Here is a 26,909-nt window from a genome sequence, read left to right as displayed (position 1 = left end):
CTGTCCAATCACGCAGCGCTCATGTTTGACAGTCAGCAAATTCACGTGACAATTATCCAAACCCTCACTCCGCCTTCCATCTCCAACTTCCATAGTCCCTGGAAGCAACCTTCCAACCCACCAATTGAACCGCTACAATGCCTCAGGACATGCCCCCCGCTGGGGGCTATCAGCCCATCCAGTATAAGGTACGCCAGTGCGCCATCGAACCCGCTCCCCGAACCTGCCTTGGCTCTTTCCTCTATCCAGATTCCCCAGAGCATCAACTAGTCAGGATAGCAAGATGGAGGCCATATCAGCTTTATGACGCGCGCCATACTGACCCAGGAAAAAAAAAAAAAAAAAAAAATTACTGCAGCGCAACCTCCCCGTCCGCGGCTTCCGGCCCGTCTACTACCTCGTCGGCATGCACCTGATCATGGCATACGGCTTCTATAAGGTATTCCTGGGAATCCGGGAGCAGAAGTAAGTTAAGGGACATCGAATCGAACCACCACCACCTCCACACACGAAAAACCTTTGATATCATACGATAAACCAGGTTTCCCTGCCCGCCCTCCCGGGCCTCCATTTTTTACATTCCCCGCGTTACAAATGGAGAGAGCTAACCAGCGCCCGAATTCCTATCGTCTTTTTTAATCCTTCGCAGTGAACTCGGTCGCGAAAAGATGTGGTCCCGCATCCACCTAATCCCGCTCCTCCAGGCGGAGGAAGACCGCGACCAGGTCCGCAGACACCTGGCGGACAAAGCGCGGGAGAAGCAGCTGATGGGATCGGAGACTAAGGTTTATCATTCGGACCGGTGCGTTTTTTTTTTTTTTTTTTTTTTTCCAACTCCAACAATCAGGACTCCGCGCATTTTTTTTCAGTCATGTCTTGTGTATTATTGTATATATGGGTGTGTGTGTGTGTGTGTGTGTGTGTGTGTGTATGTATGCTTTGCCCGCAGGCTGGCTGGGAAGTTGCATATATATATATATGTAATGAGCTATTGTCCGGAGGAAGCTTGCTGTTTTTTTTATTTTTATTGGTGTTCCCGCATGCTGGAATCCCCCTTTTAACTTTAACCAACACTAACACATATATTCTCGCACCCGAATTCGTCCCGCCTGTAGATTCGTGAGGCCGACGTTCTGGTACACGCCTGCCAACGTGACGAAATAAAGAACGATGTCTCAGAGGGAAAGGGGATGGGGATAGGGATGGGGATGGGGTGTGCGGTGTGCGGTGTATGGGGGCTTTAAATCATATCTCTCTGTGCAGACTTGCATTTGCATGAAAGGGAGAAGAAGGGAGAGAAGGGAGGTGGGGGCGGGCGCCGAGGTTTAGACCCCTTCAAAAACATAAATTATGCTTTCTCTACTCGGTTTTGTGTATGAAGAATGCTGAATGGGATGGGATGGGGAGATGGAAGGGCAATCTCGGCCGTGGAAAGGTTGTTGTTGATGTTGTTGTTGGCCGTTCATAGAGGTAATGGGATTTTTTTTTTTTTTCTTTCCTTTGGGATTCTCTTTTTCTTGTCTTTTCGTTGTGCATGTACTGTACTGCCTACTGCCCTTTTTGTTCCCTTGTATAGAGAGAGAAGGGGGGGGGGGGAAGAGAAAGGCGGAATGCGGGAAAAATAAAAAAAAGAAAAACCTAATGTGAATATTTGCAGTTCATGGTTCCGTAAATCTGTAAATCTTTTTAAATTATAGTTACATACATACATCCATCCATCCATCTTATCTATATATAGTTATATATAATAAAATAACAATAAATAAAAGCCTACCTTAAACCAACAAGCTAACTAACTATCAATCCAGTAATGAATTGAGTGTTAATGTCTTTGGTTGAAGCACGGTCCATTATATATATATGTATAGCTTTGATAACTAACTAATACGATTACGATTATATTCTTGAGCCTTCGAGAATCTGTTGATGGGTTCCGTCCCCCGTCCCCTTTTTGGAAAAATACAAAGTCTGATTTGAAATGATAGTTACACACATAGATGGTAAATAGGTTCGGAGCTTTCTCTCCTCCTACCCACCTCTGCGTATTTTAATCCGTATCGTTTGTGGATACGGATATAGAATAGGATATCTATCTCTATCTCTATCTCTATATATAATAAAAAAAAAGCGAGCTAGAGATTTATGACAGAAAGATTGAAAAAGATAAAAAAAAAATACCACACGGACGCACACGCGCACATGTTGTGCTTTCTTCGTGCGGATCATGTGTGCATTTTGGCCCAAAGAAGATTGGGTTGGATAAAGAAGAGAGTGTGGGTTTGTTTTTTGGGAAGGAGGACTTCGGGCGTGGTGTTAGGGCTCATTTCATAGATCCCACGTGTATATATATAACCTGCTACCTGCTACCAAAACAGAACATCATCAACTGGCTCTATCCAATTCCCGCAAGTAAACGGGGGTTTGAAAAAATAAAGAAAGAAGGGACGGAGAACGAAGCAAAAAGAAGATAGAAAGAGGAATAAAAAAAACACCAATCGATCAGAAATCAGAGAAATATATGTGAAGAGAGAGAAAATAAAAAAATTTACAACTTCGCATTCGCCAGATTCTTCTGCAACCGCCTCTCTACCGCTTCTAGATACTCTCGCGTCGTCACCCACGCCGCGCGATCCTTGCGCCCGCACGCTAGCGCCAGGTCCTTGGTCATGACCCCGTCCTCGTCGACGACGTCGATGCACGCGCGCTCCAGCTGCTCCGCCCACACGACGACGTCGGGGGTGTTGTCGAGCTGGCCGCGGCGGATGAGGCCGCGGGTCCAGGCGAAGATGGACGCGATGGGGTTGGTGGAGGTTTCGTTGCCCTTTTGGTATTCGCGATAGTGGCGGGTGACGGTGCCGTGGGCGGCTTCGGATTCGAATGCCTTGCCGTCAGGAGTTGTGAGGGTGGAGGTCATCAGGCCGAGGGAGCCGAAGCCTTGGGCAACAATGTCGGATTGGACGTCGCCATCGTAGTCTGTTGGAAGGAGGTTGTTAAATGTATGTGTGTGTTGGGGGGGTGGGGAAGGTAAATATGGGCCAAGCGACGGTTGTGTGGGTTAGGCTTACTCTTCATGGCGATGACAAAACCGCCATCGCTCTTGATCATCTGCGCGACCATGTCATCGATAAGTCTATGTTCGTACCAGATGCCCTTGGCATCGAAGTCCTTCTTGTAGTTCGCCTCAAAGATCTCCTGGAAGATATCCTTGAACCTCCCGTCGTATTTCTTCAGAATAGTATTTTTGGTGCTCATATACAGGGGCATTTCTTTTAAGAGGGCCAGTTTGAAGCTGGCATGCGCGAAGCCGGCGATGGAATCATCTGTGTTGTATTGACTCATGGCAACTCCGCCGCCCTCGAAATCGAAGACCTTAATATGCTCGGGCTGGCCGCCTTTCGGCGTGTAGACGAGCTCGAGGGTGCCTGGTCCGGGGACGACGAGGTCCTTGGCCCGGTATTGGTCTCCAAATGCATGTCGACCGATGATAATTGGTTTCTTCCAGCCGGGTACGAGTCGGGGAATGCGAGGAATCACAATCGGTTCACGGAAAACGGTTCCGCCTCTAGAGAGGTATTAGCGAGGCTGATTTCTAGCTATCCGAACGAGCGAAATTTAGATTGAATTTAGATTTGGAAAGGCTCACAGGATGTTTCTGATAGTCCCATTTGGAGATAGCCACACTAGAGAAGAAGTGAATTAGTAGCTGTCGAAAAGAAAACATGCGGGAGCTAATGAAAGGGTCAGGGCGGCGGACTCACTCTGCTTCAGCTTAAATTCTTCGACTCTGGCCTCGTCTGGGGTAATAGTAGCGCACTTGACGCCTACCCCGTATTTCTTGATAGCCTCTGCGGAGTCAATGGTGACTTGGTCGTTGGTCTGGTCACGGTATTCTAAGCCCTATGAAGACCATACATGTTAGCAAACCATGTCCACGAGAACGATTCGGAGGGAAAGGAAAGGAGATCTCTACATACCAGATCATAATACTTGAGGTCGATATCAAGATATCTGAAACACCATCGGCCTTAGTAATGCTAGAGATCAACCGGAGGCAAATAGCTGCGGTTGCCGGTGAAGAAGGGGGAGAGAATAGAGACGGGGTCAATCAGACTGACGGGTGTATAAACTGGAAGGTGACAAGGAGGTTAGCTTCCCGCTTCTTGGAAGTTGATAGCAAATCAGGAGGGAGTATCGTGCTTACTTTATCCTTGATATCTTGCCAAATAATCCTTGTCATCTATGTCGCCAGCTCAGAGAATCTCTCGGTCAGTGTTTGTTGATGGAAAAAGAAAGAAGCCAAATGAAGAAGAATTGCACCAGCACAGTTCAACGCTTTGGACACCACCGCACATAACTCCTAATAAAATTGAAAATGAAAATGAAAATAACATGAAACACGGATAATATCCGCGCCAAATCAATACATTCATCATACCCAGCACTACACAGAATTGACGCTGCGCGTAGCTTTTATGTCGCCCTGTACGTGGTGGGGTTGAGGAGAATTGAGGTGTGGAGGGGGCATGCACATGCTCACGCCCACTCGTAAAAAAAGAAGAAAAGAAAAGAAAAAGAAAAAAGAAAAGCCAAAAAAAAGCAACATACCTCATCGCCATCCAATTCCACCACAGGGTTCTTCACCTTGATCTTCCGGCGGGAGCCTGTCATTTTGCGTGTCTGTGAGGTTGAAGGGAGGATCGCCGCTGGGAAGGCTCTCTGGGTGGAGCTGGCGAGGAGGGAGGAGGATGGCGGTTTTGGCAGACCAGAAGAGAGGCGCAAGAAGGGGGCGGAGGAGGAGGAGGAGGAGGAGGAGGAGGAAGAAGCAAACGAAGCACGCTGGGAGACGGATAGAGAGCGGAGTGCGCCAGCGGAGGAAGAAACCAAGGGCAGCGGGAGTCGGGTACGAACGGAAGTGGGCCGGAGGGAAGGCATGGCTCCAGATTGACAGCACCCGAGATCTTGACACCAGCAGCAATCAGCAGCAGTCAGTCAGTTAATCGCTTGACGCTGCGTCAAGCTCCCTTTCTTGCTTTGGTTGTAAAATCTGGCTGGCTCCTCTGCTTCTGATTGTCTTTTCCCCTCCCTCTAGTGTTTTTGTAATTTTATCTCTTTTTCGGGCCCGACTTGTGGTGGGTATTTGAGTTTGGTACTTCGCAAAGCTCAAGCTCGAAACCGTGAGGGAAGAAGGGCAGCAGTGAACAGCGATGGATGTGGAAGTGGAAGTGGAAGTGGAAGAGGGTGAAGAAGCAACACGGATAGCAGTTTCAGACACTTGCCCCCCATCCCTCCACTCCACTCCAACTGTGCTTACTATTACCTCATATCCTTCTTCCTCCTCGTCCCCTCGCGGCCAGCACCGGCAAAACTGTCCCGATTCAGCATCCCGGCCCCTCGGCTGGCCTGCTGTCATTGGCTGTCATTGGCTGATTAGCCTGGCGGACGAATGGGCAGCCCGCGCTAGGCTGTATCCGGCTACGCCAAGCCCCGCGTGATGCAACCTTATATATGACGTCGGCTGCCAGGCTGCCGCTAGATCCGAGGCCCCACTGGTGCCTGGACGCTGCTATTGGCGGAGAGTGGCCCGGGCACCCCACGGCGCGGCACGCTGGTTGGCGGGGTGACATTGGCTGCAGATATGAGATAAGAAGGGTGAGGGTATATACATACATACGTACCTGTTACTACTCCTGCTTGGACTGTGATGTGATACCTTCTGCCGTTGTACTGTACATATACTTGTCCACACACATACATCCATGCAGGTCGTCGGGCCAAGGATCCTCCCCCTTCCCTGCACATGCATGATGCACTCACGGCTAATCTTATCTTCACACTACTGGCCATACTGTGTACAGTAGTACTGTCTACTCTCCTCCATCAAACCCCAAACAATCATGATAAAACTCCTAACAATGAAACGATACTGCTGAGTGAATATATATATATACATATATAATGGCTCCTCCGCCGCCGGCTACCCCCGTACCCCCGTACCCCTTTCCCCCACTCGCCCCTGACTGGGAATTGCCATGGTACTGTACCTAGACGATACCCATGAGCACGGACATTGCGTGACCGGGTTACCATACCAGTCTCATTGCATGCTTGCATGGCATGCATTGTCTTCGTGGGGGAGGGGGGGGGGGGGGAGAATAGCGGGGCGGGAAGCAGAGCTTGCTCCGTCCGTAGATGGACATGGATTATCTTCAAGGGATGAAGGAAAGAAACAAAGGAAGGTTCCTATTGTTTGTGATTTTTGATTTGATTTGATTTAACTAGCTTCTATCTTTTTTTATCTCTATCGTTCGTTTCCTTGCAGACCTACACCTCATCCATACGCAGGTGTGGTCCTATCTAACTAACCAAGAACGAATATGCCCAATTTCGAAGGAAAGGGGCCAATGGAAAAATAACAACATTTTACGGAGAGGGAAATGGAAGGAGAGAGAGTATGAGAGGAGAAGAATGTAAAAATCCTGATAGAGATCGAAAGGGGAACTCTAGAAGAGGCATCACGCATGTTTCTCCCACCAGATAGATTCGAAAAAAAAAAAAAACCTCCCACCCTGGAATTCTGTTGAATGGATAAGAGTAGGAGGGGACAGGGAGGGGGTGTGTGGTTATGTATGGGTTGGACTATGCGTCGTCGGTTGTTGAAATTTTTAGTGTTTCTAATTTACTCCTCTTTTCTTTCTTTCTCTCTCTCTTTCTCCTCTTTCTTTCTCTTCCCTCTTTCTTTTCTCTCTCATATATAAATCTAAATGGAGATAAAGAGCTCTTTCTTTCATCTAGGTCAAGAGGAAACTTTCTATTTCAGAAAAGACCATCAATTTCGCCAGTCTCGGCATCAACATCGACATTGAGATATCCGGGCGCAGTGGGGAGGCCGGGGATGGTTTGGATATCAGCGGCGAGTGCGTACCTGTAAGATATATATTCGTTAGTTTCATACACCTTTGAATTTGGAGTATACAGCCCGCCAGCCCGTCCTGAAGAATCAAAACAAACCAAACCAAGAAGGAAAGAAAGGGAAGGGAAGGAAAAAAAAAACATACAAATATCCCGCACCAACGGCAAGCCTGACATCCCTGATTGGAACGGTGAAGCCAGTCGGCGCACCCTTGAGGTTCGGATCGTGACTGAGCGAATACTGCGTCTTCGCAATGCAGATTGGGAGGTTTCCAAAGCCCTGCTTGGTATACGAGTCGACCTTCTTCTGCGCAAGCTCACTGAACTCCACCTTCGCGGCGCCGTACATTTCCTTCCCGATGCGCTCGATGCGCTCCTGCACCGTGCCCTCGAGATCATACAGCAGCTTGAAATCCTTGGGCTTCGAGCTGGCGATGATGACGCCCTTGGCTAGGTCGACGGCTCCGGCACCGCCCTCCGCCCAGTGGTTGGCGGGAATAGCATCCTCCGCGCCTGCGGCGATTGCCTCTTCGCGAATCACGGCTACCTCGGCGTCCGTGTCGGTTTCGAATTTGTTGATGGCGACCACGACGGGGATGCCGTAGCGCTTCGCGTTCTCGATCTGTTTCTTCAGATTGACGCAGCCGTTTCGTAGCAGTTCTACGTTTTCGGTCGTGTATTCTGCAGCCAGCGGGGCGCCGGGGGCGATAGGGGGCCCGCCTCCGTGGGCCTTGATGGCTCGGACGGTGGCGACGATGACCACCGTGTCCGGAACGAGGCCTGACGAGCGGCACTTGATGTTGAAGAACCGCTCACCGCCCATGGTGAAATCGAAGCCGGCTTCGGTGACGACGAACCCGGTCTTTTCCTCGTGGTCCTCGTCTGGCTCTGTGCCTGCCAGTTTCAGGGCGAGTTTGTCCGCCACGACGGAATTGGCGCCAATGCTGATGTTGGCGAAGGGCCCAGCGTGGACGAACACTGGCGTTCCCTCGAGACTTTGCATGAGATTTGGTTTAATTGCATCCCTCATCAGCGCTGCGAGGGCGCCTCCGCAGCCAATGTCGTCGCAAGTGACAGGATCGCCGTTCTTAGAGGTTGCAACCACCATTCTACCAAGGCGTTCTCGCATGTCGCCAAGGTCATTGCTAAGGGCGAGGATGGCCATACACTCGCTTGCAACGGAGATATCAAAGCCGGTCTGTCTAGTGTGGCCTTTCTCGGTTGCAGCCTGGCCAACCGTTATGGTACGCAGGTGCCTGTCGTTCACGTCCAGGACTCTCCGCCAGGTAATGGTCTCCGGGTCAATATCCAATCTTGCGAAGCGGTTGATTTCCTCTGGTGTTAGGTCGTTTGGGTCCGTTTTTGAAATCCCTAATTTCTTCAATCGTCGGAAGAAGATGCTTTGGAATTCACGTTTCCCCTTCTTGACTGGCACTAGCCGTTTATACAGCGCAGCGTCGCTTTGCGTGGATTCGTGGAACATTCTCGTTTCGATAGCAGCTGCTAGCAAGTTGTTTGCAGCCGTAATAGCATGAATGTCACCGGTCAAGTGAAGGTTGAATTCGTCCATAGGGATGACCTGACTGTATCCTCCTCCAGCTGCACCGCCCTTGATTCCGAAGGTAGGGCCTTGACTGGGCTGTCGGACGTTGGCAAAGACTACTCTGTTGAGATGGGCGCCAAGAGCCTGTGTGAGACCCATAGTCGTGGTCGATTTGCCTTCCCCCAGAGGGGTTGGGGTGATTCCGGACACCAAAATATAGCGTCCGTTGCGGCGGTGAGATAGACGATCTAAAAGATCAAGGCTAACCTTGGCCTTGGTATGTCCGTATGGCTCTAACTCGTGCGGTTCAATGCCGACCTCTGCGGCAATCTGGGTAATAGGCTTGGGTCGCTGGGCTCGAGAGATGGCGATGTCTGAGGGGACTGGGCTTTGAAGCTTGATAGGTAGAGGTGTGATGTGCCTATCCTTTTGCCTCTCGAAATAGGCTCTTGCGGAATTAACCACATTCTGAAGAAGCATGGCTACGGTCATAGGTCCAACGCCCCCAGGAACAGGAGTGATATGCGACGCGACTTCACTCGCCGAAGAAAACTCAACATCGCCAACCAACCGTTGGCCTGATTTCTTCGTTGCGTCGGGAATGTAGTTGGTGCCAACATCGATGACCACCACGCCCGGTCGAAGCCACGAACCCTTGACAAACTCGGGTTTCCCAATGGCAGCAACCAAGACATCTGCATCCTTGACAATGGCTTCCAAGTTTTTGGTTTTCGAGTGGCAGACAGTGACAGTGGCATCCGCGCTCTTCAACAAGTAGCTGACAGGGCTTCCAACAATGTCACTTCTGCCCAAAACCACGGCATTTTTGCCGGCCAGCTCAACTCCAGTGGTACGAAGGAGTTCCATTACTCCCTGGGGGGTGCATGGAACAAACAGAGGCTTGCCTCCTCGCTTGGCCAGCTCTCCAATATTGACAGCTCCAAAGCCGTCAACATCTTTCTCCGCAGCGACAGCAGATGTAACAGTATGTTCGGAAAGGTGGCTTGGGAGAGGTAATTGGACGATAATGCCATGCACGCTCGGGTCGTTGTTTGCGAGTGAGATTTGTTGAAGCAGTTCGGGTTCGCTGATATCTTCAGCGAATTTGTGGAGTTTGCAGTGTATATTTGCCTATAGTCATGGATAACCAATGAGCGCCAGTGTGCTTTTATTTTAATTGAAAAAAAAGAAGGCGGGGTATATACCTCTTCAGCAGCCTTCAGCTTCATGCGCACATAAGTGCCTATAAGCTGTTAGCAAATGAACGAGAAAAGGAAAAAATAATAGAGTCTATGTCATACTGGAATCTGATCTGTCGCCAACTATATGCGAAATAAGTCCAGTTAGTTTCAAATTGCCGTTGAAAAAAAAAAGGGTAACTCGTATGCGATGAGATGCGGCTCATGCAATTGCAACGAATAGAGCACATACTTTGGAAAATGACCAAGCAAGGCTTGAACCTAGGATTGGTTTCCTGTGACTTCTGAATCTCGACATTCAGGCGCTCCCTGATGTTTTTGGCAATTGTAGTGCCATCAATCTTGACCGCCGCCATATTGAATTTGCTGGACGTAAAGAAGCGTCGTCCCACTGGAAACCGCGGGAAAGGGTCAGACGTGCGGGCTTGCACTCGCGGGAAACGGGGGTTGCTAATCGAAGAAGCCTTGAAGACGTGGGGGGTATTACTAATGGACCTGGTGCTGCATGAAGAAAAGAACCGTGTCGCCAATCTCGTGTCGTGGTGGGTGTGCGTTCGAGGGATGGAGGGGCAGGCAGAGAGCAGGTTAGGCCGCGGGGAGCCAACTGTGGGCGCCAAACGCTGATACTTGTGACAAACCACTCTTCTGCTGGGTACGAGCATCGCCTCGGCCTTGGCCTGGAGGGAGTTGGGCTTTGAGCAACAACCAATTCCTGCGGCTAGAGGGAGTCAGAATATGGCAAGGGAGCTTGAAAGCGCCGCTAAGTGTGACTGCTGGCGGTCGGGAAAAGAACCCCAGATGGCAGGGTAATAATCAACCAGAGGGCGAGGGTTCAATATTTTCCAGAGGAAGGAAATCTACGGTCAATTATTTTTGGCTCCTCGATAACTGACTATTCTAAGTTATTAATACGCATTTTGGCCACTGACTCAGCGCTCACCACACAATTGAATCTTCTAATTATTCGAATTCTTTATCTCAAATTCCCAGATTAGCCTTTTTTAAGCTTTTCTCCTGCTGACCAAACGTTATTTAGGCTGTAAAATATATCGGATTATTATAATCCCGGTAATCCGTTGTGAGATAGCCGGTATGGTAACTTAACTCTTGGCACGAATCGAAGTGTGCGACGAAATTATCGGAGGAAGACGAGAGTGAACAGACACCGTCCAGCCAACGACACATCCACTCCACAGGTTATTAAGCTTGTCTACCAAGAGTAGCGAGCATATTGCGTGTTTGCTACATACCCTGCTATAACTTGTTGAATCGCGATCACAAGTAGTGGTCCTTTACTATCGGCAATATGAGACCCATTCTTCTTCAAGGCCATGTATGGACTGACTTCCTTTTCCGAACCCGGACACCCAAGCTACATTGATTCTCCCGTAGCTAACACGCATAAAATTACAGGAACGGTCTATCAATCAAATAAAATTCAACCGTGATGGCGACCTCCTTTTCTCAGTCGCAAAAGACAAGATTCTCTGCTCCTGGTTCTCCGCAAATGGTGAACGACTAGGCACCTACCACGGACACCAGGGTGCCCTGTGGACTGTCGATGTTACCCCAAACAGCCTTCTTGTCGCTACTGGCGCTGCAGACAATACCATCAGACTTTGGAATACGAAGACCGGCGAGTGCGTCAAGGTGTGGGATTTCCCCACGGCCGTCAAGCGGGTGGAGTTCAGCCATGATGGCAAGCGGTTATTGGGTGTAACTGAGAAGCGGATGGGATACCTGGCTACAATTGTGGTATTTGATATACGGTACGGTGATGGGGAGGGAAATGGTTTAGAAGATCAACCCGAAGAGCCTTCTTTGAAAATCACATGCGAAGAGAGCAAGGCGACGGTTGCTGGGTGGAGTTTCCTGTCGAAATATATCATTGCTGGACATGAGGATGGCAGTGTCAGCCAATACGATGCCAAGGTACGGTCCCATAAATAGCAGGATATGCGTTGTCTATTGTGTCGAAGTTCTTTCATTAACACATGTGGGATTCAATGTACAGACCGGAGAGCAGCTTGAGAACGTCCAGGCTCATGAATTCGATTACCAAATCAACGACATCCAATTCTCCCCTGACCGAACATACTTCATCACCGCATGCAAAGACAAGAGTGCCAAGGTACGTGCTGGAGTTCTTATCCACTTATCTGCTATACATTATGCAGCTAACTCCAAAATGCTAGATAATTTCCTCCCGAAACCTCGCCATTCTTAAAACTTACGTAGCAGACACCCCCCTCAATACCGCAGCCATCACGACCAAGAAAGACTTTGTAATTCTGGGCGGTGGTCAAGCAGCCATGGACGTCACCACCACCGATGCCCGACAAGGAAAGTTCGAAGCCCGCTTCTACCACAAGATCTTTGAGGACGAGATTGGCCGTGTCAAGGGCCACTTCGGTCCTCTGAACACGATCGCCGCGCACCCACTGGGCACTGGCTATGCCTCTGGAGGAGAGGATGGATACGTGCGTGTTCACCATTTTGATAAACCGTATTTTGATTTCAAGTACGAGGTCGAACGGGAGCAGATGCGGAGATGAAGTGCGGTGGCAGAGGAGCTTTAACACCGTTGTGGTTTCTGTCGATATGGAGGGGAAATGTTGGGATTGGTTTTTGTTAATTTCTTTCCTCATTTCATTTTATGTTTTCTCTCCGCCTTCTATTTTCCAGCCCCTCCCCCTCCTCCACCTTTTTAAGTGATAGCCTCTGATTTCCTTTATTTCGCATCTCTTTCTCGTAACGTTATCCTAACGCTGCCACATGGATGTCTATCGTTTTCCTTACTTTTTCCTTTGCCGCATAAAATGGGTTTGCCGGTTTCTAGTTCTTCCGATTGTTAAAGGGGTTGTTTGGAAAGCTTCATGTTTTTTTTTTGCTCCAAAATAATAGAACACGCTCTTCGATGTTATTCTCCAACAATGATATGTGTATACGTATGCGTCTGTTGGAGTCACTGAGATGGCAGGCAATTGAAACCAGGAAACTCAACTATATGTGTGGAAAGTATACCTTGCACAGGGTGCTACGAAGAGGCTGAGGTAGCATCCCAGGTATCTCTCTCTCCGTGACCAATGTCCTCAATTTCTTCCTCCTCATTTTAGCCTACAATCTGTAAAAATTTATCTATTCCAGCAGGAATGTCAGGTGATAATCCGGAGATACTGAATTTGTAGACGTAAGAAGCTGTCTAACGTTCTTATGTAACTTTAAAGATTATATTTTCAACTCATATCTGATAAGCTGTTAATCGCGTTTTCACTTGCTACCAATATCGATTTTCAAAGCCGCAGTGATTGACCAAACCCATGAGAGCGAATGAGATAAAGAAGGTAAAGAAATCCCTATTTTTTTTTTTTTTTTTTTTTTTTTTTTTTTTCAAGCAGCAGACTGGAGTCAACTGCGAATGCTAAGTGTCTTACTCTTCGGTTTTCATAGGACACAACTAGAATCCAAAACCATTTTCTTAAGAAAAGAATTAGAAGGCAGTCTTGCTTCTGTTCAGAATTGAGATATACATGCACCGCTGATGGAGGTTCGTAGTAAATACCTTCTATTATCAGCTTTTCTTTGTAGGATGAAGAATGCTCACAAGCTAGGCTACCACTTTCTTCCTATTTATTCAATTTTCACACCTTGGAGCTTTAGTTCTTAGCAAGGTCATTATGAAAGCCGGACGGAAAAGTAATGAATTCAGGGATAGCACCACTTTCAAAAAGAAATGTAAGATAAAATGTCAGCGTGATATGCATTGGACTGATGCTCTGCTACATCTAACCGGAAATAAAATACTCATGGGGTAGCTCAGGAAAATCCCATTTGAAAGGATATTTTCAAGACAGCAAACTCATCAACGCATCCATTGTGTGAGACTCGTTTTCTCCACCCAACTCTCAAATGTCAGATTGAAGCGCAGAACCTTCATTGTGCCATGACACAGTGTTGGAGATATTTCTTTGTCATCTGCATTCTCAAAATGTTCTGTTTCCGGCATTCCACCTGCAAACAATCAAGTGGGCAATGCCTATTAAATGGAACCAAGTACCAATTTGCATCAGGCCCCGTAGAAAGAATAGCTAGCAATCTGTTAGTCAAAGAACGCGTACTTATAGGTACTGGGTATATATAAATACTGACATGTCCCAGTGAGTACTCATCTCACCAACCAGTCACCATTCTCCATTCTTTCTGAAGAAGTTGATGAGGAAAGGGGTTGATCAGCCATATCTGTCTTCATGGAAAGATCCGAAATCCACATATATCGAGGCACGCGAAGTTGCGTCCAAGCCCCTGATATCGGCAGATGCACACATTCAGTCGGGCCAACAAGCCAACATTTTTCAAAAGGATCCACGAAACTAACTGAAAGAAGAATGCTATTGTGAGACCGAAAACTCTATCGTCTCTTGGCATTCACCTCCAACCGCTGATATTTTCAACGACGTCAGATTTTCCGCTCGCTTGATCTGGATGAAATATCATGTGCTTCCAAAAGGACTCCATGCAGAGACATAGCATTGGTTCTGTGGCCCAATAGTCACAGCCAGACAATAACCAATGGAAAACAATTCGTTGCCGAACTGGCCTCCAGTAAACCAATGAAATAACTTGGGATGAATTGTCCTTCTTCAGCTGGAAGGTATATATTCAAGGGCCTCCTCGCCCAACGAACTGCCAAACACGAACCTTCGAGACGCGAGGGTTTATACCTACTCAATCGCTTGTGGCTTGGGAGTGGTAGATTTGCTCGGAGACAGTGTTTCTGCTGTGGTGATCACCAGCCCATGCCCGCAATGTTTTCCGTGTTGGATCTGTTTCTCTCTGCTGGGATTTTCAGGGGGAAGCGTTCCGTGGTACTTAGCCGAACCCTCACTGTCAGTGATAGAGTTCTACTCGATGGCCGTGTTCCTCATATAGGCATATTATCACCTTTCTGCGTCGTTCATCTGCTCTCCCCCCGTGCTAGCTCCTCCTTGCTGTTGAGTGCTACAGGAACGGCCAGGGGCTGCAGAGAGTCAGGCTTCCCAGCATAATCTTAGGGCAAACTTCCCCTAATGTGAGCCATCCGATGCATGCCATTGGCCAGCCCCTGTGACTGGGCGCATCTTTCCTCTTTTTTTCCCCTCTTGTCCCCTTCGCCGGGCCAAAGATTTCCCCCTTTATATACTCCTGCCCGCCCCTCTATCATCATCAGCCTTTCTTCCCCTCTTCTTCTCCTATTTTGTCCTGTGGTCACTTCCTTTGGTCACTTCCTTCACGTCTCTGGCCAACCTGCGACAAACATTCTTGGATCGAAGAGCACCCTCAGTCAAGCCTTGATGTTCTTTCATCTAAGGACCATGTTTCTTCTCCAGTTTTCCTAGATCATCCAGCCCTAAGTGGAAATTCTGCGTCGTCCACGAGTGTTTGTGTGCCAAGGAAAGTCATTAACTACTGTCCACGCAAATTTGGGGTTAACACACACGGCCCTGCTCTTTTCTTGCCTATTGCACTTGCAAGTCCCCCCTCTATACCCGTCGACATATGCTAATTGGCCGCATAACGCCACGACACGTCACTTATTGGTGCAACCCCCGGTTGAGCTATCACGTTACCTGTCTAGGACCTTCCAGATAGACCTCCTACGCAGGAGAGCAGCTGTCTCCGTCAGCTTCCTGTCCGGCTTCTTCCATGAGATAAACCCGGGTCTGATGGCTTCACGCTACGCATGCAGAGCGTGCCTCCCTCCGCCGGGGCAGCCTGTAAGTGTGCCCTCCCCCGTGCTCTGCCCTTGACGCTTTCCTTCAACAGGCCTAGCGTATTGGACGCCCAAGAGTCGAGATGGCTGTGAGATGGCTGTCGTAGCTTTTCTTACAACCGGCAACACCCAGAATGGTGAATATCGATCATTCGAAGCTCCTGGTTGGATTCACGTCGACCTTCATTCCTTTTGCCATCAGCTCGCACCCGTCGTGGGTCGAACTTAACCAATAAAACATGAATAGAGGATCAAAGGATCATGCAAGGAGCATTCACAAGCTCGTTTCGTCTTTCCTTCCTACGATATTGCTTCCTGGCTTCTGCCGGGACTTACTATCATGGCTAAGGAAGGGTCATTTTCATTACTATAAATTTGGGTTGAAAGCCAGACAATCAGTGGGAACTTCCTTCCTGAGTTTTTTTTCTCATTCTAACTTCATCAACGGCATTTTTCTTGTTTTCTACTCCATCGATATCCTATCAAAAGTTCAGGTTCTACCGCTCTCTCCAAAGCTATCCCCATATCCCCCTTCCGTTGAGATGTCCTCCAAGTCATCCTCCGTCGTATCCTGCGGCCACGTCCAAACAGACGTGGTGGCTTTCCCCCCAACGAAAGGGATTTCCCTTAACTCTCCACCCAGCGAAGGCATAAACCACCAGGAAGAATGTCCACAGCGTATCCCAGATGGTAACAACCAGCCGGGGAGCACACCTCCAGCCCAAAGGCAGCCCTCAAACTGGGACACCAAGGACCCCCAGACTAAGTAATGGCGACCAGAAGTATGTCATCCTCTCATCCTGTCTGCTCCTGTCTGTTATTATGTTGTTTCTTTCAGAGCCTCATGGAAAGTATCCAGCCTTCATAGACCCGGCCCTCGTCTACAGGAGTCGACAATCTATCCTCCCGTTTACAGCTGTCGTTCCCATTCCCAGTCCCATCCGCTAATACAGTATGTCGAGCTAAGAGTTTGAACATCGGCACAGACGGTCGGGGCTTTCGCTTTTCTACTTTACTGTTTGTCTATCCTTGGGGAATGTTTGACATTTGATGAGGTTAATAGAGATTTATCATTGCGTGGAAGGGTAGGATAGGCTTTTATCCAAGCGGATACGTAATGCTCACTGATGGCTTATTAGTTCTACTTGTCTATTCATCAATGTTCTTTACTATTCATTATCCTTTACAACCAGTCATTCTCCTTTAAGCTCTGTTAAGGTGATTAGTATACTTGCTGGTTGCTCGTCCTCTTCTCTCGGCTAGCCACTGTGTAAAGTGTAGTACCCATCCTCCATTCAGTGCTAACTTATTTCGCCATGATCTCGGCTACATCACCACCATAACCACCAACTCATGTCATATAAAGCTCTTCTCTGTAGGCCCTCGTTGACTATTCAATTACAATTACCCAGCGTAGGTTGCATGGTTTCACCAAGCTAGTGGTCGGAGTCGTCAAGGCGCACAAAATCAGTCCTGGCCACCAACGTGAATGTGCTGTACAAGTGAGGCCCGTGTGCAATACCCGGACATGATGTGACCAGAGTCAAAAGAAATTATGATAGTATTTATACTATGACTGCTGCGCTTCAGGGATCAGGAAAAGCAAAACAAACAAAGAAAGAGTGTATGCCTCGTTGTATAAATTATGGCTACGTGTAGGTCTCGGTCGACATAATACTACGTCCATATTACACTCGTACGCAGCGTAGACACATCATGGGGGTCCATGCTCAGTTTCATCATATCTGTGGAGGTCCATATACAGTCCTGACCTCCACCAATTTCCCCACCCTTGATTGGCTTGACCACGCTAGCCCAAGTCACAAATCCGACCAATCGCGAGGTGGTGCCTGGATCCCAGACAAGGAGAGGTATATATTTCTATTCCAGATGGTGGAAATATCAAAAGACTTCCGGCATGATATAGATGCCTCAAGTTTAGTTAAGAGGTGTCAGGAGACGAACCTGTTAACACTTGGGATAAAAAAACAGCGCCATAGGGTACTGAAAACGAGATGTACGGAGGTGTGGAGGAAAAGTCTAGGCTAGAATGTTCTATGATAAGCATGTTACATACCAATTGGCAAGCCTCAGGTTTGGAGCTTGCAGCCTAAATCTTGGCCGTCAGGCGAGGCAATATTTGGTTGAGCTCCAAGATTGAGAAATGATAGAAAGAGCATGGACTAAGAGGACTCGTACCCATACACTATACCAAATACGGAATTGTGCCCTAAACTGGTGCATATGTTGAAACACTATGATAACCTCAAAGAAAAGCTGAAGATTAGCAAAATAAAGAAATTGAACACTCCCAATCCTCCTTCTCCAAGGATCACACGCTATCCATTACTTGCCACTCGACAAGTCCGCCCTTGAAAAGATAAAATCCGCCTCACCATGTCGAGGCTGTCGTAGCATCATCCGCTGGAAAGGAATTAACAGGTCATCCCCAGTCACGCATGGCGGTTGGCCATCTTTCCCTCGAGATCTCATGGTTTCTTGAATGGATTTGGGTGCTGGATGGGGACGGCCTCCGGTAGGCATTCTCCCAACGATTTGAGACCAAATATTGCCACTCCGTCTTTTAATATCGATTGAAATGGCAGAGCGGACGTCGCCACCCGGCCGGTAGAGCCACTATACCACATCTTGTTTGACTCGCTCTCGTGATTCCGAGAAGGCCACTTCCAGCGCGACGGTCGGCCATTGGTAAGATCTCCTTGGTGGAAGATCCTGTGAAGCCCATGAGCGGCCAGACTGCTTCTCTCTGCCAGGAGATTTTACACGTGTGCCGCCTTTGAAAGCGAGAGCGTCGAAGATACCCATCTCATCAGCTTTGGCCGCAATGCGGTAACCAAATACTTCGGTGGCTGCTTCGTGAGGGGTGAAAAGCGTTGTTAGAATCAAGAGTTGAAGAGTAGGATTGTAGTCGACTTTTCCTGGAAATCTTTCTTCATGATTTCTAATTTCAGGGTGGGGGAAATCTGTGAAGATAATGCAAGGACTTCGGGTTTCGTCTAGGAAGCGCCTGCACTCTTCATTTACGGCTTCTTCCAAGCATTAGAACCCTGAATATTTGTATTTGCGGGTTTGTGGAGGAAGGTGTTCCAGGAATCGACATCGCGCCTGCATTTTCGCATTTACCATATTCGCGGGGTAATTTACAGATGTTGAAGGAAAGGAAGGGTGAGTGAGTGATTGTATTCTCTGTCTCTGTCGAGGTGCTCGTTGAATATTCACTGCATCTCGAAGCATGGAGATATTAAGAATAGCAAACGAATGTATCGATGATGAAAGATTAAACTTAAATAGTCAGCAGCGAACTTGCGATCTCATCAACTCGAAGGCAATGAATGTACACCTTTATCCTCTAATACTCTATTTCATCCTTGTGCGCGAGAAGGGAGAGTGCTTCAGTTCCGAGACAGTGCGGAGCTGTGAGCTATTAGTCTCGAAATATACGGACATTTTATTATCTACAAACTTCAACCCGCAAAACTATACACAAACTCTACTAAGTCAGATCATATGAAATCATGGGTAGGCAGTTCTTTCGGTGCGGCAATATATCCACGCGCCGCCAGAAGTCGAGCTTGTATCAGCTTTAGAAAGCGATAGGTATTATCCAGGATTGGGGTTTGGAGACGCTTTTCCCTCGCGATCCGCAAGGCGTTGCCCAATATTACTTCCACCTCAACCGGGTTACCCTTATCCACGTCAACAAGCATGCTTGGCCGGAATGAGAGCTGAATCGGAGTTGCTTCCATTATCTCATCAATAACGTCGTCTTTAAAAACATAGCCGTCGGCACGAGCGATTGCTATTATTTCCGCCATGGCAGGCCGGATCAAGCTGTAATCACCCCCGAATTGCCGGATCGCTGCACTGTCTAGTTGGGTAATGGCACATAGGGGGTTGAAGGAGCCATTCCACAACAGCTTTCGCCATCGATAGAACACAATTTCGTCAACTGTGTTGATATCGACAGCATTGCTGGCAGTATAAACAGCGGCGAACTCCTGGAGCTTGGCCTTCTCAAGTGAGATATCCAGGGAAGGATTGCGGAAGGCTCCTAGATCCATGCGATCGTGGTCATCGTGGATGATATGACCATCTCGCTGATGTGCTCCGATATAGCTGGCACCTGAGAGCAGCACGCAGTGGGGGAACTCCCTGATAAACTCCGGCTCGATGTAGATTCCGTTTTGAATTAGGACAATAGTAGTGTGCCCTGGAGTCACCGCTGGCCGGATTGTTTCTGGAATGTTGCATGTTTCAGGGACGTTTTTCATCGTAACAACGACGTAGTCAAATGGCTGAGCTGGGTTAGCTCTCGGTACCGCATTTACAACTATCTAGCTATATTAGTCTGGGACCTAGGGGTTTAGAGAGAGAGAGATAGAGTTCGTACTTGTGCTGGGCCGATATGAGGTTAATGTCCCATGGTCGATTGAATCAATTTTGAAGCCATGCTCCAGGACATGGCGGTAGTTGGACCGTAGGACTGCTGTTACTTTCGCCCGTCCCGATCTTTCGAGAGCCACGCATGCCATAGTTCCCACACCGCCAGCGCCGACGACTAGAACGTGAGTGATGGAGCTGTTTGAGGATGACATGGGAAGGGCCTTGTTCGGTAAGGGCCTGCTTGGCTGATTGGAAAGGTTACAGATAGAGAGGAGAATTCAATGTTCGAATGGCTTGCTATTTTTGGTCAGAACATGGAGATGCATGTTCAATCAATCAAAGCTACGGAAGCTGTACTTGTAGTTCCATGGTTGCAGTCGGTTGATGACCACAAATTGACGAATTCATGGTGGCTAACCAAGAGCATGGCGCATGAAAAGCCGAGAGGGAAAAAGGGAAATATAAATACGAGTCATCTACACAATACATTCTACATCTCATCACATCAAATTCGAACTAAAGGTTCATAAAAGGGCTGAGGCATGAGTTATCACGGGATGAAATCCATTAAGGCTGTATGCCGAAGACCAAGATCAAAAATTGAACATTATACAAGAGAACACTGTTCCAACCTTCCATTGACACACAATGGACTTCCGCACTGATCTTTTCACGCACGAGCTTGAAGCAAACAGGAACCGAGAATGCGACACGAAAGATTCAAAATGACACCATATGTGCATAGTACATACATTGAGCGTCACTTCATGAACCATGACTCCGAGCCCGTTTGCATGATATTCAGATATAACTATGGCGCGTCATTCAAGCTGCTTCAAACAACCCCTCCCAGACCGTGGATGCGAGCTTGATAGCATAGTATTGACCGTGTTGCCACTCGCAAGAGCATTTCCTGCAGCTCGGAGTCTATGTAGTTCCTAAGGGACTTCAATAAGAGGAGCCCGATTGAGGAAACCTGATCGAGTGGCGATCTCTGGATATGTGCCACGTATTCGCACGGCCCAATCGGTTTGTGATAGTTATCTTGAAATTCTTTTTGAGGTAACTGTTCAACTTTAAATTTAAATGCATACACATTCATAGATTCGCTATTCAGGAAAAATTTTTCTGAATTTAAATTTTTGTGGGATTAAAGAAGGAATATAATAGGCATTTATAGCCCACCTTCACAAATTACTTGCTCTGTCTGCATAAAAAGCGAATCACGCTCACAAACTTAGTACTCTCCGAAACGAAACTCTTGTATAGAAGTACAGTACATGCAAACCATTCTTGTCATTACTGCCTAGCGACGCCGAGCTCCCCGATGGAGTGGCATGCGCTTCCTTACGAAATCCAATGTCTCATTCTCAGAGAATTGGTCCCTCCGTTTTGCGATGACACTCATGGTAGCTTGAAAGCTGTTAGCCGATGTTATCTTGTTTGCCGTACGTTAAATCAGGCTCTAGCAATTCTCTCCTTAACTAGATCTATTTTCAGGTACTGCTGTAACTGGATGAGATGAGTTGCTGTACTGACACAGTTTCTAGGGAATTGGGACGTTGAAATTCGACGACTCTTAGTAAAGTTTCATTCTGTCAACTGCTTGCTTCGCTTTTCTATCGAGTCAATTGCACTTCAGGCTCTCGATCGCCATATTGCACCATTCCGAGCCCTGATGGAAAGTGACGAAAACATGAAAAAGCTTGACAAAGCCGATATCAAAACCTCCCTTGTTTTTTATGAATATATGGTCACCTATAATTTGCATGAGCTTCTCTACGAAGCGGTCAACCAAGGGTATATATCCTGCATAAAATTATTGTTGGAGAATAACGCCCGTTTGTACGGACATTTCGTGCACAACGTTAGACTTTATATTCTGGCTGCTAAACAGGAATCAACCAGAGAGGAAATTTTCAGAGAAGAAATTTTTAAGCTGCTTGACGATGCCCACTGTTTTGGCATTCACCACGAGGATTGCGAATATCGGCAGACGCCGTTAGCCCATGCTATTGAATCCAACGATCTTATTTCCGTGGAGAAGCTTCTTCTCCTGGGAATCAGCCCCTTACAGGCTAGAATTTGGCCCAATATGGAGGGAGCCTTTGCCTACGCCATAATTTCAAACAAGATTACACTGATGAAGCTGTTACTGGCGAGTGGGGCACATCCTGATGATGAAGATTATGACGATGCTGATCGCCCTACGGCGCTAGTCCTTGCGTCGGAATCCAACAACGAGGATATGATAAAGTTGCTCCTTGGAGTTAGATCGTCAGTCAACTGTTCCCTAAAGCGCCTACAGCCCATATACGCTGCTGTTCGCAGTTGCTCTCTGAATATAATTCGAGGCCTTATTAATAGAGGAGCAAGAATAAACCACGCCGACGAAGCCAGACAAACGGCTTTGGGGGAAGCGGTCTCCTCCAGGGACATATCCATCATTGAGTTATTGCTTGCCTATGGCGCTGAGGTTACGTTTGGGGTAAGTGTTAGAGCGAAATCCAGGGGTTGCAGTCGGATTGCGACTCTTTTGCTAGAGGATTTCGTGGAAGAAGAAGAGGCGAGCCTGAAATTCACTCTGGGACCAAACAATCAGCTGGTTTGGTCCGATATGATGAGCCGAAGGCGGCGGGAAACAATAGAAATGTTACTCGAAGCCGGAGCGGACCAGAGGGTGTTTGAGGAAATATCCAACCGTGGATATACGATAGAATCTAGCAGTGGATATACGACAGAATCCAACAGTGGATATACGACAGAATCTTGTTAGCAGTACACACACCACTCCAGTCAGAGGGCCGTGGATGCAGTTATCTTGCACCCAAGATATACAACCGAGTGTATGTTTTGGCAACAAACGGCCAAAGCCTCGAGGGATCATTTTCTTCTTTTTTATTTGTTCAATACACAAGTGATTGTGTTGAACGGCTCGAAATTTTCCGGCTAAAAATTTGTTTTTTCTATAGCTATTTGTATTTGTATTTCAAATCTGTACTTATATTTGTCCCTTTTTACTCTCTCAGATCAAAAACAAAAGAGTACCATTCCCATTGACATATTGTTTCCACATAGGGCTGCCACTGCCCATAGAAACATATACGCATATAGGCAATTACATCGATTCATTCATCCGGAACTATGGATGGCTTGATAGCTGAAAATTGGACCGAAGCTTGACTCCTGAGATAAAACGAGAGAGAAAGCTTACCCTTCTCTCAGATGGATCATCTGTAGTCTGATACAATTTTAATCTGCAAGGAGTGATGAAATCTTTCTCCAACAATTTAACGCAAGTAGCCCTGCAAACCCGAATCTACTCATGATATTATTTCAGCAGAACGGGGACTATATCGCCTCTTAATGCCAATCCCATCACTAACTAAGAGGCGTGGCGTGTCCGCGAGGAGTTTCGAGAGAGGTTGACATGAACAGATTGCCCTCGTCTAAAAAGAAAGGATGGTTCGATGAGGCCTGATGCTGATAAGATTCCACCAGGTGGGCGAATGGATGGGCATGATTGGAAGCGGTAGGTAGGGTGCCGCTGGCTAAGCTGCTCCTTGCTGAGCTAGCTAATGTCCTTTTAGATCTGGGGTGGGCTTTATTACTTTTCCATGCAGTGTTCTTGACAGACATGGTTGAAGATCGCATGTTTCAATAAATGTCTGAATAAACCTTTATCTAGCACAAAGAAGACAATTGGAGAAGACTAGGTTATAAGAGAGTAAGAGAAAGCAATTTTTCTGCAGGGTTAAAATTGTTTGATTATCATTGCAATTTAAAGGGTTTGATGTTGTGTGGAATTTTACTATTGCCACTAGTAACTTAGTTATTTTTTAAGAATATTTATTTAATGATTCCACCCTTCATTTTCATTCTAATTATATACTATGTACGAAGTAGTACTTGTGCTTTTCACGAGGATGATAAACGACACATGGCGCGAAATGCAATTGCCATCAACCCAGCGATTTCGAATATTTCAAGCTTTTATGTCCTGGAGAAGTTACACATCCCTCATGCCCATGGGTGTCGCCACTAAACGCAGGGATTCGTGATGGCAGATGCTCCCGTTGCACCACAGGGTTGATCGGGTTGATACAGGCCAAGCATAATTGGAAGTCTGCGCCAGAGCCAAGCTGGCTATACCATGGGTTGAGGCCAGCGCAACAAATCTACCATCGTCGGTTTGTGGGGACTGATGATGACACGAATATCCGGCGTGTTCCCATGTTTGTTTTTATTTTTCGTCTTCTGCGCTTCCTTTTCCTCTTCCTCTCTCCCTCATTCAGTAATCGTTATTTGTCGCCTGGCCAAATATGTTCCTCTCTTTGTGTCGGCATGTTTGTTCTCGGCTGACGGTACCCTTTCCCCTTTAGCCACTGCACACAACGTGCATGGATGGTGTTATGCGCCTCGACTGGTCTCTGCTTCTGCCTTCCAGCTCCGCAAAAAAATCCCGAACGAGAACTCTCTTCTGGAGCAAACGTCATGATGAAGTATTTCTAGGATAGAGTTTCATGCCCCTAGGGAGCGGAAACCGCCTCCGCGCTGCCGCCTCCCGCCACTACTCCGCCCTCTTGTCTCCCGCCGCTGTCTGCACGATCCCAACGTTTGACGGTATTCTGTAGCCTTATATCATACCTCCTCTGCAGTCTCCGGGTTGTGTGCAACTGAATAAATAGTAATAAGCATACAAATTTTACCTTGCGGAAATAATTAACTGGCCCGGTTTCGCCCCTTTCTACCTATGATGTCGAACAAAGAACCGCCCACTCCATTGGTCCTAACGACTTCAAATACCCCGAACGCTTTACGTTTATCTGCCCCAAGTCCTTTATCCGCGCTAACACCGCCGCTAACACCAACCACACCTACTAATACCCCAGCATCAAGTGGTGACCAAAACCCGCCAAAGCACCAAATATCTGTTCAGAGGGCGCCAGATGATGGGAAGCTTGAAGGGGACCAGACTTCATTGCGAAAGCAGCAACATTTACCCCTGGAATTTGCATATGACTTAGAGCTCCAGAGGGATCCGGGAGGCAGTCTCATCGAGTATGGCTGCGGAGCTTGGAGTGTTGTTTACAGTGCCACATCCCGCTGGATCCGCACACCTCGAGACTCTCCGCCGACACCACCCCAACGAAGGGTATCGACATTTACTTCAGGCTCCAACCTTGCAGTTAAATCTCCAATGCGGTGTGATGCGAACTCCATCCTCCTTGCAGAAGCGCGACTTCTCTCCCGGCTCTCTACCATCCCTGGCGTAGAGCATCACGTAGTCCCCTTCCACGGGTTTATCTCCTCGTCCAATTCCCTTGTCCTATCGGCACTCCCGCTCAGTCTCTCGACATATATAAGCAATCAAGCCGCCTCTGCGCGACAAACGTTCTCGACCAAAACGATGTTTGATCCGGTCCTCAGCATGCCCCAGTGGCTTTCGCTTGCAAGGAAGCTGGTCCGCGGCTTGGAATGGCTGCATTCGCGTGCCCAGATCGTCCATGGAGACATCAAGCCGCAAAATATCCTGCTCAGACCCCAAGAATCGTCCGATAGTGATTGCGCAAAAGACCATCTATTCCCTTATGAACCCCTCTACATAGATTTTACGTCCTCGTACGACCCGTCCACCACCGGACTTAGCCCACAGGGTCCCAGCCCCTCACTGTCAGCCCTATCACCGCCTTTCGCCGCACCTGAACTGCTTACGGTCCAATCTCTGAAATCCACCGAGGTGGTCCAATCCAAGGGCTCCGACGTGTTCTCCTTGGCGGTCACACTGCTCGCGGCTGTCACCGGCGACTTGCTGCTGCATCCCGGATCAAGCAATATGCAGCGGTTGGCCATGTCGAGGGAGGGTCATCGGGTCTTGGATCATGTTAGATCTGGCGTGCATGGCTCGAGGCTGCCAATAGGGGGCATCGTGGAAAAGATACTCTCTCCGGCTGTTGTGAAGGATCCGGAGACCAGAATCAAGCCGGCTGACTGGCTCCGGATGATTGAGGATGTTATTGCTGCCGAGGACCCGCATAAGTGACATATCTAATTCTCCATTTTATTCTTGATTTTAATTTTAATTTTGATGTTTTTATTACCACATATACATACCATAATTCTAGATGATGATGAAAACTCAGCAAAAGGGGAATGGATGCAAGGGGGCAGAGGAAGGAAAGGTAATAGCAACACCCTGAAGAGAGGTAGTCAATATAGGAGAGATGGATTTGTTGCGTTCGAGTCGCAGTCAAACCCCGCACCTTTCTAAAACCGACGTCACACTACTCTGTTTATTCGAATTCCTAACGATCTTTTATTTTCTTCTCATATTCTCCCACATACCCACCTTCATGTATGCTTATTTATTTTCTTTTCTTATTCTTTCGGTCTTGAAACCTCCTTCATCCTCGACCTCACGTTTCCATTATCCATTCTAAACATTACTTAATGTATTGTTAATTTCCTTCATGAGCGATGGTGTTTTTTTTGGACGGGGGTTGATATTTCTTTTTCTCTTCTACTCCCCTTTTAGCTTTATTTAACTTCTAGTAGTTATTCAAAATACCGCCTAGCGAAGATATTTTGTTGTGTGGAAGCTCTTTCTAAAACAACACGCTTAGTTGAGAGGAGCATACGCGGCATGATTTTCTTCCATATCCCTTTGCATTTGTAGCTTTCACCATTATGACAAAGCACTATACGCATTTCCTGTTTCTTCACCATCGCTGACCATTTCACATTGACTACTAAGATGGAGATCTTCAAAATAGCCCCCTGATATGTAAATATATACTCTCTAACTCTTCGGTGGCCGCTCCTTCCTTGGCCCTGCGTTGTGCAAACATGGGACGGTATACGAGGTTTCTCCAAATAAAATACCATTGAACTTGTTCCTTCCCATCCTGGGTATGCTGTTTTTGACTCCTTCCTGAGCGGGGATTCAGGGCATTGCATTCATTGGCAGTCTTCTCCGCCAAACATTCTCCGCTTGCTACCAACGCAGCTTTCTTGTATCTGATATTAGATATGCCATTGCTATCATTTCAAAGCACTAGGAGGTTGCGTGCCGTATAAAGCTGTCCAGGGACGCTTCCACCTCTAG

At 47.6% G+C, this 26,909-nt stretch overlaps 9 protein-coding genes across 9 annotated transcripts; 5 read left to right on the top strand and 4 right to left on the bottom strand.

Moving 5' to 3' along the window:
- Positions 1 to 137: 137 nt before the first annotated feature.
- On the top strand, positions 138 to 1,164 carry HCBG_00261 (NADH-ubiquinone oxidoreductase; the record flags this gene model as incomplete). The annotated part of the gene is made up of 4 exons (XM_045427311.1): positions 138 to 188; positions 359 to 465; positions 650 to 802; positions 1,116 to 1,164. 4 exons carry the CDS (start codon positions 138 to 140, stop codon positions 1,162 to 1,164), a joined length of 360 nt encoding a protein of 119 aa, XP_045291286.1.
- Positions 1,165 to 2,306: 1,142 nt separating this feature from the next.
- Positions 2,307 to 4,932, bottom strand: HCBG_00260 (isocitrate dehydrogenase; the record flags this gene model as incomplete). The annotated part of the gene is made up of 8 exons (XM_045427310.1): positions 2,307 to 2,973; positions 3,066 to 3,562; positions 3,644 to 3,680; positions 3,759 to 3,897; positions 3,975 to 4,008; positions 4,116 to 4,126; positions 4,202 to 4,237; positions 4,606 to 4,932. The coding sequence occupies 8 exons, from the start codon at positions 4,930 to 4,932 to the stop codon at positions 2,546 to 2,548; spliced, it is 1,509 nt and encodes a 502-aa protein (XP_045291285.1).
- A 1,881-nt stretch (positions 4,933 to 6,813) lies between these two features.
- On the bottom strand, positions 6,814 to 10,567 carry HCBG_00259 (C-1-tetrahydrofolate synthase; the record flags this gene model as incomplete). The annotated part of the gene is made up of 6 exons (XM_045427309.1): positions 6,814 to 6,922; positions 7,056 to 9,583; positions 9,658 to 9,695; positions 9,884 to 10,042; positions 10,290 to 10,369; positions 10,545 to 10,567. The coding sequence occupies 6 exons, from the start codon at positions 10,565 to 10,567 to the stop codon at positions 6,814 to 6,816; spliced, it is 2,937 nt and encodes a 978-aa protein (XP_045291284.1).
- Positions 10,568 to 10,826: 259 nt separating this feature from the next.
- HCBG_00258 (eukaryotic translation initiation factor 3 subunit 2) lies at positions 10,827 to 12,583 on the top strand (the record flags this gene model as incomplete). The annotated part of the gene is made up of 4 exons (XM_045427308.1): positions 10,827 to 10,984; positions 11,065 to 11,583; positions 11,666 to 11,782; positions 11,847 to 12,583. The coding sequence occupies 4 exons, from the start codon at positions 10,958 to 10,960 to the stop codon at positions 12,204 to 12,206; spliced, it is 1,023 nt and encodes a 340-aa protein (XP_045291283.1).
- A 1,873-nt stretch (positions 12,584 to 14,456) lies between these two features.
- Positions 14,457 to 17,561, top strand: HCBG_00257 (uncharacterized protein; the record flags this gene model as incomplete). Its single annotated transcript, XM_045427307.1, has 8 exons — positions 14,457 to 14,537; positions 14,858 to 15,071; positions 15,163 to 15,404; positions 15,895 to 16,166; positions 16,239 to 16,352; positions 16,818 to 16,902; positions 17,060 to 17,271; positions 17,489 to 17,561. 8 exons carry the CDS (start codon positions 14,457 to 14,459, stop codon positions 17,559 to 17,561), a joined length of 1,293 nt encoding a protein of 430 aa, XP_045291282.1.
- Positions 17,562 to 17,746: 185 nt separating this feature from the next.
- Positions 17,747 to 18,532, bottom strand: HCBG_00256 (uncharacterized protein; the record flags this gene model as incomplete). Its single annotated transcript, XM_045427306.1, has 3 exons — positions 17,747 to 17,824; positions 18,044 to 18,273; positions 18,520 to 18,532. 3 exons carry the CDS (start codon positions 18,530 to 18,532, stop codon positions 17,747 to 17,749), a joined length of 321 nt encoding a protein of 106 aa, XP_045291281.1.
- Positions 18,533 to 18,924: 392 nt separating this feature from the next.
- HCBG_00255 (2-dehydropantoate 2-reductase) lies at positions 18,925 to 20,016 on the bottom strand (the record flags this gene model as incomplete). The annotated part of the gene is made up of 2 exons (XM_045427305.1): positions 18,925 to 19,751; positions 19,812 to 20,016. 2 exons carry the CDS (start codon positions 20,014 to 20,016, stop codon positions 18,925 to 18,927), a joined length of 1,032 nt encoding a protein of 343 aa, XP_045291280.1.
- A 1,115-nt stretch (positions 20,017 to 21,131) lies between these two features.
- Positions 21,132 to 22,580, top strand: HCBG_00254 (uncharacterized protein; the record flags this gene model as incomplete). The annotated part of the gene is made up of 3 exons (XM_045427304.1): positions 21,132 to 21,252; positions 21,355 to 21,604; positions 21,728 to 22,580. 3 exons carry the CDS (start codon positions 21,132 to 21,134, stop codon positions 22,578 to 22,580), a joined length of 1,224 nt encoding a protein of 407 aa, XP_045291279.1.
- Positions 22,581 to 24,327: 1,747 nt separating this feature from the next.
- On the top strand, positions 24,328 to 25,847 carry HCBG_00253 (protein kinase; the record flags this gene model as incomplete). Its single annotated transcript, XM_045427303.1, has 2 exons — positions 24,328 to 24,427; positions 24,697 to 25,847. 2 exons carry the CDS (start codon positions 24,328 to 24,330, stop codon positions 25,845 to 25,847), a joined length of 1,251 nt encoding a protein of 416 aa, XP_045291278.1.
- Positions 25,848 to 26,909: the final 1,062 nt, after the last annotated feature.

Source organism: Histoplasma capsulatum (assembly GCF_000150115.1).
Source record: "Histoplasma capsulatum G186AR genomic scaffold supercont2.1, whole genome shotgun sequence".
Classification (NCBI taxonomy): domain Eukaryota; kingdom Fungi; phylum Ascomycota; class Eurotiomycetes; order Onygenales; family Ajellomycetaceae; genus Histoplasma; species Histoplasma capsulatum.
Note: the sequence above shows the minus strand (reverse complement) of the source record. Positions and strands in the feature narration are given on the sequence as shown.